Raw genomic sequence first — 12,183 nt, 5'->3', positions numbered from 1 at the left:
TAAACACCATGGTCATCATCCAACGGAAGGCTCTGTGGTCAAAACTACACAGAGAGGCAGGCAGAGAGAGACAGAGAGAGAGGGAGACAGAGAGGGAGACAGAGAGAGAGGCAGAGTGAGAGGGAGACAGAGTGAGAGGGAGAGAGGGAGACAGAGAGGGAGACAGAGAGAGAGGCAGAGAGGGAGACAGAGTGAGAAAGGTTAAGAACAGCAGGAAGACTGTAATATATTAATTCTGTGCTCTCGGTTAGATAAAAAACGTTCTCAACAGGAGAAAAGAACATCCCGTCGTAACAATCCTCCACTATTCCAAGCAGAACCCGATGCTTCACTCACCCGTTGCACTGTGTGTGTTGGGGCTTTGTCCTGTAGCTGTGCTCTGGCTCTAGGGCCAGGTAGTGGAGGGGGAACAGACCACCTATCACTACGTCCCCCTCAGACTGCAGCTCAGGCAGCTCACTGTCACCCAGACTCACACACCCTAGCCCCAGACCAGCCCCAACCCTGGATCCGGACCCACCAGCTGTAGCCAGAGAGGTGGGGTAGAGCACCAGGAGGCTGAGCAGAACCCACAGATGTGTTCTGTTGGCTGCCTGACACAGTGTCAGGACCCAGAAGATACATATCCTGCTAGGTGTCTGTGGAGGTGCCCGCCGCAGTATCCACTGTTGCTCCATGCCGATGGGAGATGGAACAGATGATGCAAATTGGGATATCCCAAAAGACTGTTACCGCAATGTGGATAAAGCCAAGGACAACTTACCTGGCTGGCATGTAGACTGAGAGTGGGTGAGAGAGTGACACTATATATAGTTTATGTTAGAGAGGAGGGCTCCCTGTGATGTGTGTCAGATAGGTAGACGACCCGCCTTATGAAGGTAATCACATCTGCATCACTGGTTAAATCAGATGATTGACAGCAGGCGAGGCCAATCCGTGGGACACACACAGAACCAAAGAGCAGTGCCTGATGACTATCACACTCCAATAGAAGCCCTCATTGTCATGACACAAAATGCTGAACTGCAGGAAAGTACCTAGTCGTGTAATATCAGACTGCATGGAGACCACTAAACAGATAAGAGGTGAGAAGATACCGATTCACATTCATATGATTTAACACGATGCAGTTTTTACTATTTCTACATTCCGTAAATGTACATTGTACAATGAAATGAAAGTAATCTCTCTGTAGTGAGATAGAGAGGGAGAGTTGCAGAGAGTCCGTGTTGTGAAAGGCAGACAGAGTAGACAGACTGAGCGCTGTCAGGGGAAAGGGCATTCAGCAGCATTGCTTCCACTAGATATCAGAGAGATAATCAGTGGGAAAAAACACACACGCGTGTGTTTCTGTGTGTGTGTGTGTGTGTGTGTGTGTGTGTGTGTGTGTGTGTGTGTGTGTGTGTGTGTGTGTGTGTGTGTGTGTGTGTGTGTGTGTGTGTGTGTGTGTGTGTGTGTGTGTGTGTGTGTGTGTGTGTGTGTGTGTGTGTGTGTGTGTGTGTGTGTGTGTGTGTGTCCACAGAGAAGCTCAATTGAGATGTGTGAGGCTTTGTGACAAGATATGTTCCCTGCAGGTGCAGATATGGATTGAGAGTGAGAGTGGCAGTGAGAGGAAGAGATAGAGGGAGAGGACAGGGACAGGAAGAGGAAGAGGGAAAGGAGAGGAAGAGGGACAGTAAGAGGGAGAGGAAGATGAAGAGGGACAGGTACAGTGAGAGGGAGAGGAAGACGGACAGTGAGAGGGAGAGGGAGAGCACAGGGACAGGAAGAGGAAGAGGGAAAGGAGAAGAAGAGGGAGAGGGAAAGGAGAGGAAGAGGGACAGTAAGAGGGAGAGGAAGATGAAGAGGGACAGGTACTGTGAGAGGGAGAGGAAGACGGACAGTGAGAGGGAGAGGAAGAGGGACATTAAGAGAGAGAGGAAGATGAAGAGGGACAGGTACAGTGAGAGGGAGAGCAAGACGGACAGTGAGAGGGAGAGGAAGACGGACAGTAAGAGGGAGAGGAAGAGGGACAGTGAGAGGGAGAGGAAGAGGGACAGTAAGAGAGAGAGGAAGATGAATAGGGACAGGTACAGTGAGAGGGAGAGGAAGACGGACAGTGAGAGGGAGAGGAAGAGGGACAGTAAGAGGGAGAGGAAGATGAAGAGGGACAGGTACAGTGAGAGGGAGAGGAAGAGGGACAGTGAGAGGGAGAGGAAGATGAAGAGGGACAGGTACAGTGAGAGGGAGAGGAAGAGGGACAGTGAGAGGGAGAGGAAGATGAAGAGGGACAGGTACAGTGAGAGGGAGAGGGAGATGAAGAGGGACAGGTACAGTGAGAGGGAGAGGAAGAGGGACAGTGAGAGGGAGAGGAAGATGAAGAGGGACAGGTACAGTGAGAGGGAGAGGAAGACGGACAGTGAGAGGGAGAGGAAGAGGGACAGTAAGAGGGAGAGGAAGATGAAGAGGGACAGGTACAGTGAGAGGGAGAGGAAGAGGGACAGTAAGAGGGAGAGGAAGATGAAGAGGGACAGGTACAGTGAGAGGGAGAGGAAGAGGGACAGTAAGAGGGAGAGGAAGATGAAGAGGGACAGGTACAGTGAGAGGGAGAGGAAGATGAAGAGGGACAGGTACAGTGAGAGGGAGAGGAAGATGAAGAGGGACAGGTACAGTGAGAGGGAGAGGAAGACGGACAGTGAGAGGGAGAGGAAGACGGACAGTGAGAGGGAGAGGAAGAGGGACAGTAAGAGGGACAGAAAGAGGGAGAGGGAGAAAAACAACTGTGACTGACACCTACAGGACACAGGGTGAAATAGTTTGGAGGTCATCAATATTTATGTCTCTGACACTCTCGTGTCTCATCACCAACCTGCAACCTCTGACCCCTTGCCATCCCTCCCATACCACCCCTTGCCACCCCTGCCACATGTCAAACATTTACGTTAACCTACAGCTTCACAGAGACCACTATAAAACAGAGGTAGAGCGAGAGAGAGAGAAAGAGAGATAGAGAGGAGAGAGAAAGAGAGAAAGAGAGAGAGAGAAAGAGAGAAAGGCCCCAGAACAGCAACACAATTAGACCCAACCAAATCATGAGAAAACAAAAAGATAATTTTTATTTTATTTCTTTGCTTTATTTAACCAGGTAGGCTCGTTGAGAACAAGTTCTCATTTGCAACGGCGACCTGGCCAAGATAAAGCAAAGCAGTGTGAACAGACAACACAGAGTTACACATGGAGTAAACAATTAACAAGTCAATAACACAGTGGAAAAAAAGAGAGTCTATATACATTGTGTGCAAAAGGCATGAGGAGGTAGGCGAATAATTACAATTTAGCAGATTAACACTGTAGTGATAAATGATCAGATGGTCATGTACAGGTAGAGATATTGGTGTGCAAAAGAGCAGAAAAGTAAATAAATAAAAACAGTATGGGGATGAGGTAGGTAAAAATGGGTGGGCTATTTACCGATAGACTATGGAAAGAATTAACAAAAAAGCTGAGCAAACTAGAATGCTATTTGGCCCTAAACAGAGAGTACACAGAGGCAGAATACCTGTCCACTGTGACTGACCCCAAACAGAGAGTACACAGAGGCAGAATACCTGTCCACTGTGACTGACCCAAAATTAAGGATAGCTTTGACTAGGTACAGACTCATTGAGCATTGCTTTGCTATTGAGAAAGGCCGCCGTAAGCAGACCTGGCTTTAAAGAGAAGACAGGCTATGTGCACACTGCCCACTAAATGAGGTGGAATCTGAGCTGCACTTCCTAACCACCTGCGAAATGTATGACCATGTTAGAGACACATATTTCCCTCAGATTACACAGATCCACATATAATTTGAAAACAAATCACATATTGATAAACTCCCATATCTAGTAAGTGAAATACCAAATACTGTGTGACATCACAGCAGCAAGATATGTGACCTGTTTCAACAAGAAAAGGGCAACCAGTGAAGAACAAACACTGTTGTAAATACAACCCAGATTTATGTTTATTTATTTTCCCTTTTGTACTTTAACTAGTTACATAAATACATAGTATGACATTTGAAATGTCTCCATTCCTTTGAAACTTTTGTGAATGTAATGATTACTGTTCATTTTCTTATTTTATTTCACTTTTGTTTCTTATATATTCATATTGCTTTGGCAATGTTTCCCATGCCAATAAAATATATATATTTAAAGGCCCATTCACAACCACTCCACAGAGCTGCATAGGATTGTGTGTTGAGATCAAGCCGTCCTCTGCTCTGGTGATGGTGGTTCTCCAACGAGGCCTACTTGCTCCCTCTGGTGGACAGAATGAAGTGGTGAAATACATCGTTAGAATGGGGTGGTTCTCCAACGAGGCCTACTTGCTCCCTCTGGTGGACAGAATGAAGTGGTGAAATACATCGTTAGAATGGGGTGGTTCTCCAACGAAGCCTACTTGCTCCCTCTGGTGGACAGAATGAAGTGGTGAAATACATTGTTAGAATGGGGTGGTTGTCCAACAAGGCCTACTTGCTCCCTCTGGTGGACAGAATGAAGTGGTGAAATACATCGTTAGAATGGGGTGGTTCTCCAACGAAGCCTACTTGCTCCCTCTGGTGGACAGAATGAAGTGGTGAAATACATTGTTAGAATGGGGTGGTTGTCCAACAAGGCCTACTTGCTCCCTCTGGTGGACAGAATGAAGTGGTGAAATACATTGTTAGAATGGGGTGGTTGTCCAACAAGGCCTACTTGCTCCCTCTGGTGGACAGAATGAAGTGGTGAAATACATCGTTAGAATGGGGTGGTTCTCCAACGAAGCCTACTTGCTCCCTCTGGTGGACAGAATGAAGTGGTGAAATACATTGTTAGAATGGGGTGGTTGTCCAACAAGGCCTACTTGCTCCCTCTGGTGGACAGAATGAAGTGGTGAAATACATCGTTAGAATGGGGTGGTTCTCCAACGAAGCCTACTTGCTCCCTCTGGTGGACAGAATGAAGTGGTGAAATACATCGTTAGAATGGGGTGGTTGTCCAACGAGGCCTACTTGCTCCCTCTGGTGGACAGAATGAAGTGGTGAAATACATCGTTAGAATGGGGTGGTTGTCCAACGAAGCCTACTTGCTCCCTCTGGTGGACAGAATGAAGTGGTGAAATACATCGTTAGAATGGGGTGGTTGTCCAACGACGTCTACCTGCTCCCATGCATGGCCCTTCATGGCCTACTGCAGAGAGGACCTTTCAGTGGTGGGATATATTCACACACACACACACACACACATATATATATATATATACAGTGGCGTATTCACCCCCCCTTGGCATTTTTGTTTTGTTGTCAACAACCTGGAATTAAAATTTATTTTGGGGGGGGTTGTATCATTTGATTTACACAATATGCCTACCACTTTGATGATGAAAAATATGTTTTATTGTGAAACAAACAAGAAATAAGACAAAAAAAAACAGAAAACTTGAAGGTGCATAACTATTCACCCCCCAAAGTCAATACTTTGTAGAGCCACCTTTTGCAGTGCTCCAGCTCCTTCAAGTTGGATGGGTTCCGCTGGTCTACAGCAATCTTTAAGTCATTCCACAGATTCTCAATTATATAGGCTTTGACTAGGCCATTCATGTTATGCAGAGCGACACAGGGGGACCCAAGAGCAGACTCATGAGGAAACAGGGATGAAATAACCAAAATATTTATTGTTAAACAGGGGAGATATGGAGTGCAGATCCGGGGAAGCTCGGATGAGTTGCAGAAAAACCAGATGTGGAGACTGAGGTTGGAGTTGGCTGAGTAGAACAGGGTAAACAGGTCCTGAGGGGAATCCAAGGTAGTGGTGGTGAGATGTGGAGACTGAGGTTGGAGTTGGCTGAGTAGAACAGGGTAAACAGGTCCTGAGGGGAATCCAAGGTAGTGGTGGTGAGATGTGGAGACTGAGGTTGGAGTTGGCTGAGTAGAACAGGGTAAACAGGTCCTGAGGGGAATCCAAATAAGTGGTGGTGAGTAAAATCCAGATCAAGATAGTTGGATGGTGAGATGTGGAACAGGAGACAGGAGCCAGAGACAGAGCTGTAACTGCAATAAGAGGATAAATGTTGTCAGGCAGGGAAACAGGCACAGCAGAGTAACAGGATCTTGAGTAATCATAAATGGCTAAAATCATGAACTGACTGAGCAGAGATTACGATCTGGCAGAGTGGAAGTGTCAGGACTGAGTATTTGTAGAGGTCTTGATTATGGAACAAGCTGCAGCTGGTAGGGATCTGCTCTGACTCCAGCACAACTGTCTCCAACCACACAATCACACAGAGGGAGAGGGAGAGAGAGAGTGTACAGAGGAAGTACCTGCAGGTCAAGAAGACACCGGATGAACACCAGAGCGCGTAGCAGGAGCAGATGTGACAATCCCAAGACATTTAAATGTTTAAACCACTCAAGTGTTGCTTTAGCAGTATGCTTCGGGTCATTGTCTGCTTGAAGTTGAACCTCCGTCCCAGTCTCAAATCTCTGGAAGACTGAAACAGGTTTCCCTCAATAATTTCCCTGTATTTACTGTAGCTCCCTCCATCATTCCTTCGATTCGGACCAATTTCCCAGTCCCTGCCGATGAAAAACATTTCAACAGCATGATGCTGCCACCACCATGCTACACTGAGGGGATGGTTTTCTCGGAGTGATGAGAGGTGTTGGGTTTGCGCCAGACATAGCGTTTTCCTTAATGGCCAAACAGCTCAATTTTCGTCTCATCTGACCAGTGTACCTTCTTCCAAATGTTTGGGGAGTTTCCCACACGCCTTTTGGCAGACACCGAACATGTTTGCTTTTTTTTGTCTTTAAGCAATGGCTTTTTCTGGCCACTCTTCCATAAAGCCCAGCTCTGTGGTGTACGGCTTAAATTGGTCCTATGGACAGATACTCCAATCTCCACTGTGGAGCTTTGCATCTCCTTCAGGGTTATCTTTGGTTCTCTTTGTTGCCTCTCTGATTAACTTCTCTAGGGTAGGGGGCAGCATTCGGGAATTTTGGATGAAAAACATGCCCAAATTAAACTGCCTGCTACTCGGGCCCAGAAGATATGATATGCAATATAATTTGTAGATTTGGATAGAAAACACTCTAACATTTCCAAAACTGTTAGAATAGTGTCTGTGAGTATAACATAACTGATTTGGCAGGTGAAAACCTGAGAAGAATCCTTTCAGGAAGTAGGATTTTCTTTGGTTTTGTAGTTTTCTATTCAATGCCATTACAGTATCCATTGACGTAGGACTCAAATTTCAGTTTCTATTCCTTCCTCTAGATGTCAACAGTCTTTAGAAATTGTTTCAGACTTGTATTCTGAAAAATGAGGGAGTAAGAGCAGTCTAATTGAGTGGACCCTGCATTGTCACACAGCTTTTTCATGCGCGCGACTGAGAGAGTGCCTTTCTTGTTTACCTTTTATATTGACAACGTTATTGTCCGGTTGAAATATTATTGATTATATAGGCTAAAAACAACCTAACGATTGAATAGAAACATCGTTTGACATGTTTTTATTAATTTTACGGATACAATTTGGATTTTTTTGTCTGCCTGTTGTGACTGCGTTTGAGCCTGTGGATTACTCAATAAAACTTGCAAACAAAACAGAGATTTTTGTATATAAAGAGAGACTTTATTGAACAAAAGGAACATTTATTGAATAAATGAATGTCTTCTGAGTGCAACCATATGAAGATCATCAAAGGTAAGTGATTCATTTTATCTCTATTTCTGACTTGTGTAACTCTTCTACTTGGCTGGTTACTGTTTGTAATGAATTGTCTGCTGGGCTATGTTCTCAAATAATCGTAAGGGATGCTTTCGCCATAAAGCATTTTTAAAATCTGACACCGTGGTTGGATTCACAAGAAGTTCATCTTTAAACCTATACAACTTATAGGTTGTATCTTTTTTGAATTTCTATCATGAGTATTTCTGTATTTTAATTTGGCGCTCTGCAATCTCACTGGATGATGACCAGGTGGGACTCGTCCCACATACCCTAGAGAGGTTTTAATTAACCTCTTGCTCCTACCTGACACGCAGGCGTCCCATCTAGACATCTGGAAATGCAAATGCGCTACGCTAAATGCTAATAGTACTAGTTAAAACTCAAACGTTCATTAAAATACACATGCAGGGTATAGAATTAAAGCTACACTCGTTGTGAATCCAGGCAACAAGTCAGATTTTTAAAATGCTTTTCGGCGAAAGCATGAGAAGCTATTATATGATAGCAAGTAACACCCCAAAAGACCCGCAGGGGACGTAAACAAAATAATTAGCATAGTCGGCGCTACACAAACCGCACAAATAAAATAAATAAATAAATAAAATATAAAACATTCATTACCTTTGACCATCTTCTTTGTTGGCACTCCTAGATGTCCCATAATCACTATTGGGTCTTTTTTTCGCTTAAATCGGTCCATATATAGCCTAGATATCGATCTATAGCCTAGATATCGATCTATCTAGCGTCTTATAACGTAACGTCATTTTTTTAAATTAAAAAAAGTCGACGATAAACTTTCACAAAACACTTCGAAATACTTTTGTAATGCAACTTTAGGTATTAGTAAACGTTAATAAGCGATCAAATTGATCACGAGGCAATGTATATTCTATAGGGGTACGTCTGGAAATAATGTCCGGGTAAATCTCAACCAAAATATCCGGTCCGAGCCCTGAAGAAATGGGCTGTCTCTTCTTCGTTTGACCAAGAAACAAAGCCTAGGCAAATGACAAGACTGTTGACATCGTGTGGAAGCTGTAGGAATTGCAATCTCGGCTCCAGGTAATTTGCTTTCCCATAGACAATACATGCAAGTGGCGCATTGATATATTTTCCAATTTTCAGTGATCAGATTTTCCTGCACTTTTCGATGAAACGCACGTTCTGTTATAGTCACAGCCGTGATTTAACCAGTTTTATAAACGTATGAGTGTTTTCTATCCACACATACTAATCATATGCATATACTATATTCCTGGCACGAGTAGCAGGGCGCTGAAATGTTGCGCGATTTTTAACAGAATGTTCTAAAAAGTAGAGGGTCGACTTAAGCGGTTAATGCCCTCCTTGCCTGGTCCGTGAGTTTTGGTGGGCAGCTCCCTCTTGGCAGGTTTGTTGTGGTATCATATTCTTTCCATTTTTTAATAATGGATTTAATGGTGCTCCGTGGGATGTTCAGAGTTTGGGATATTTTATTTCAAACCCAACCCTGATCTGTACTTCTCCACAACTTTGCCCCTGACCTGTTTGGAGAGCTCCTTGGGAACCCTTGCTTAGTGGTTTTGCAGACTCTGGGACCTTTCAGAACAGGTGTATATATACTGAGAATATGTGACAGATCATGTGACACTTAGATTGCACACAGGTGGACTTTATTTAACTAATAATGTTTCTTTTGAAGATAATTGGTTGCATCAGATCTTATTTAGGGGCTTCATAGCAGAGGGGATGAATACATACATTATACACACACCACTTTCCCTTTTTTATTTGTTTATTTTTTTTAAACGTTATTTTTTTCATTTCACTGCACCAATTTGGACTATTTTGTGTATGTCCATTACATGAAATCCAAATACATATATATTTAAATTACAGGTTGTAATGCAACAAAATAGGAAAAACGCCAAGGGGGATGAATACCTTTGCAAGGCACTGTACACACACAGGTATAGACGGAAACTTCGCTAACGGTTTCCTTATGTTTATTGTTTTCTTTGTTTTCAAGGTCCCCTGACTATATACTATCTTTCTCAATATCCACTCCCTTTCTTACCTCCTTCCCTACATCTCCCCATCTCTCCCTCCTTCCCTCCATCCCTCCTTCCCTACATCTCCCCATCTCTCCCTCCTTCCTTCCATCCCTCCATCCCTCCTTCCCTCCATCCCTCCTTCCCTACATCTCCCCATCTCTCCCTCCTTCCCTCCATCCCTCCTTCCCTACATCTCCCCATCTCTCCCTCCTTCCCTACATCTCCCCATCTCTCCCTCCTTCCTTCCATCCCTCCATCCCTACATCTCCCCATCTCTCCCTCCTTCCTTCCATCCTTCCATCCCTCCGTCCCTCCATCCCCCTCATCTGGTCAGCTGGGAGCGTTCGGGCTGTGGTCGACTAATCAGCCCCTGCAGGAACAGAGCTCACATCGGACGAGAATACAATATTCTGTAACTTTGAGTCACAAAAGGTAATTTGAAAAGTTTCACTATTGCAAAAGCTAAAGTGTAAAACATTGGAGAGCAAATAAGCAATACATTTGGGTGTATAAACGTAGGTGTATAGATGTGGATGTATAAATGTGTGTGTATACTGTAAATATGGGCGTATAAAAGTTTGCTATTCCCTCTCACCGTCGCCCTTATAGCCCCTCCCGCCCCCAATCAGTGTGCAGAGAGAACTGACTCCCAGGCACCCATGTAGCCCCCCCCCCCTCCCGCCCCCAATCAGTGTGCAGTGAGAGCTGTCTCCCAGGCACCCATGTAGCCCGCCCCGATCAGTGTGCAGTGAGAGCTGTCTCCCAGGCACCCATGTAGCCCCCCCCCCCGCCCCAATCAGTGTGCAGTGAGAGCTGTCTCCCAGGCACCCATGTAGCCCGCCCCAGATCAGTGTGCAGTGAGAGCTGTCTCCCAGGCACCCATGTAGCCCCCCTGCCCCCAATCAGTGTGCAGTGAGAGCTGTCTCCCAGGCACCCATGTAGCCCGCCCCGATCAGTGTGCAGTGAGAGCTGTCTCCCAGGCACCCATGTAGCCCCCCACCCCGATCAGTGTGCCGTGAGAGCTGTCTCCCAGGCACCCATGTAGCCCGCCCCCGATCAGTGTGCAGTGAGAGCTGTCTCCCAGGCACCCATGTAACCTACGACAGCTCTCCTGGGAAGTACGCAGGCGCTGTGGAAATATTTGCCATCTTAGCTTCCAGCTTTGGCCTCCTGGTGGCGCTGTTCGGCCTAAAGTGTTACATCAATCTGCTGAGGCCAGAGAGGAACACCAAGTAGACTCTGATGGGCCGGGCCACAACTAATACATAGGGAGAATTTCCTTTCAATTCCTTTATTCTTCGAGTCCTCTCTCCTCGCCTTCTTTTCAAAACCCATTGGATGAGAAGGTCATTGGGCCGGGGCCATCTGACCCTCTCATCCAATGGATTTGAGAAGGAGAGAGGACGCAAGTAATCAAGGAAATTATATTGAGATTCTCACAATGGCTTATGTAATAGCATACCAATAGTCTACAGTGGAATCCTCTCCTTGTCTCCTTTAGCTGACAAGGTAAAGATCTGTCGTTCTGCCCCTGAACAAGGCAGTTAACACACAGTTCCTAGACCATCATTGTAAAATAAGAATTTGTTCTTAACTGACTTGCCTAGTTAAATAAAGGTTAAATAATATTAAAATAAAACAAACAAGCTAGTTCTAAACAATGACTTTCTATCTCTCCAGAAGAGTCATGAGGGGAAGAGTCTTCCTCAGGTCAACTCAGACAGTCACATGACAGACAGTGATATCTGGGTGCCTGACCACCTGACCCCGTCCTGGGTGTGTCTTCCTAACGACCAGCCTGTCCTCTTCATCATCCAGCCTGGAGAGTCTGCTCTGTACGCGCTGGAGACCATCTGCAAGGTAACTAGTAATAGTAATAGTCTACAGTGGAATCCTCTCCTTGTCTCCTGCCCCTGAACAAGGCAGTTAACACACTGTCATTGTAAATAAGAATTTGTTCTTAACTGACTTGCCAAGTTAAATAAAGGTTAAAATAAAAATAAAAGTTCCTCTCTCCACTGCTCTGAAATATGACCACTAGGTGGAAGTATTATGCCTGCTAGGTATTTTCTTGTCACTCTTTCAACATAAATAAAGGATCATAGACAAGTATAGTAACAGAGTATGATGGTCTCAAATTGTTTTAAGTAGCTCTTTTTCCTTCTCCAACATTCTATTTCTTTCACGCCAAGATAGTTTCCACTTCTGTCAGAAAAGGAAAGAAGAACCTTTTATGTTTTGAGTTTGATGACTAGAAAGATATTTCATTTTTTATTTTGTCAGTGTGTAGTGATCTACTATTGATTATAATTATGTTCTGTGATTAAATATCAATCAGATTAATACATGATTAAGTTATTTGGGCTGTTAAGTAGGCTTTTGATTTCATCTGTATACGTGTGTGTCTTTAA

At 44.8% G+C, this 12,183-nt stretch overlaps 1 protein-coding gene across 1 annotated transcript in view; it reads right to left on the bottom strand.

The window, feature by feature from the left end:
- The window catches only part of LOC124005145 (extracellular calcium-sensing receptor), a 3,609-nt gene extending 3,590 nt beyond the window's left edge, over nt 1-19 (bottom strand). The window contains exon 1 of the mRNA XM_046314125.1: nt 1-19. This exon is cut by the window's left edge and continues 272 nt beyond it. Coding sequence (XP_046170081.1) covers nt 1-19 — 19 coding nt within the window.
- Between the last annotated feature and the right edge of the window lie 12,164 nt (nt 20-12,183).

Source organism: Oncorhynchus gorbuscha, linkage group LG19 (genome assembly GCF_021184085.1).
Source record: "Oncorhynchus gorbuscha isolate QuinsamMale2020 ecotype Even-year linkage group LG19, OgorEven_v1.0, whole genome shotgun sequence".
Lineage (NCBI taxonomy): Eukaryota > Metazoa > Chordata > Actinopteri > Salmoniformes > Salmonidae > Oncorhynchus > Oncorhynchus gorbuscha.
Note: the sequence above shows the minus strand (reverse complement) of the source record. Positions and strands in the feature narration are given on the sequence as shown.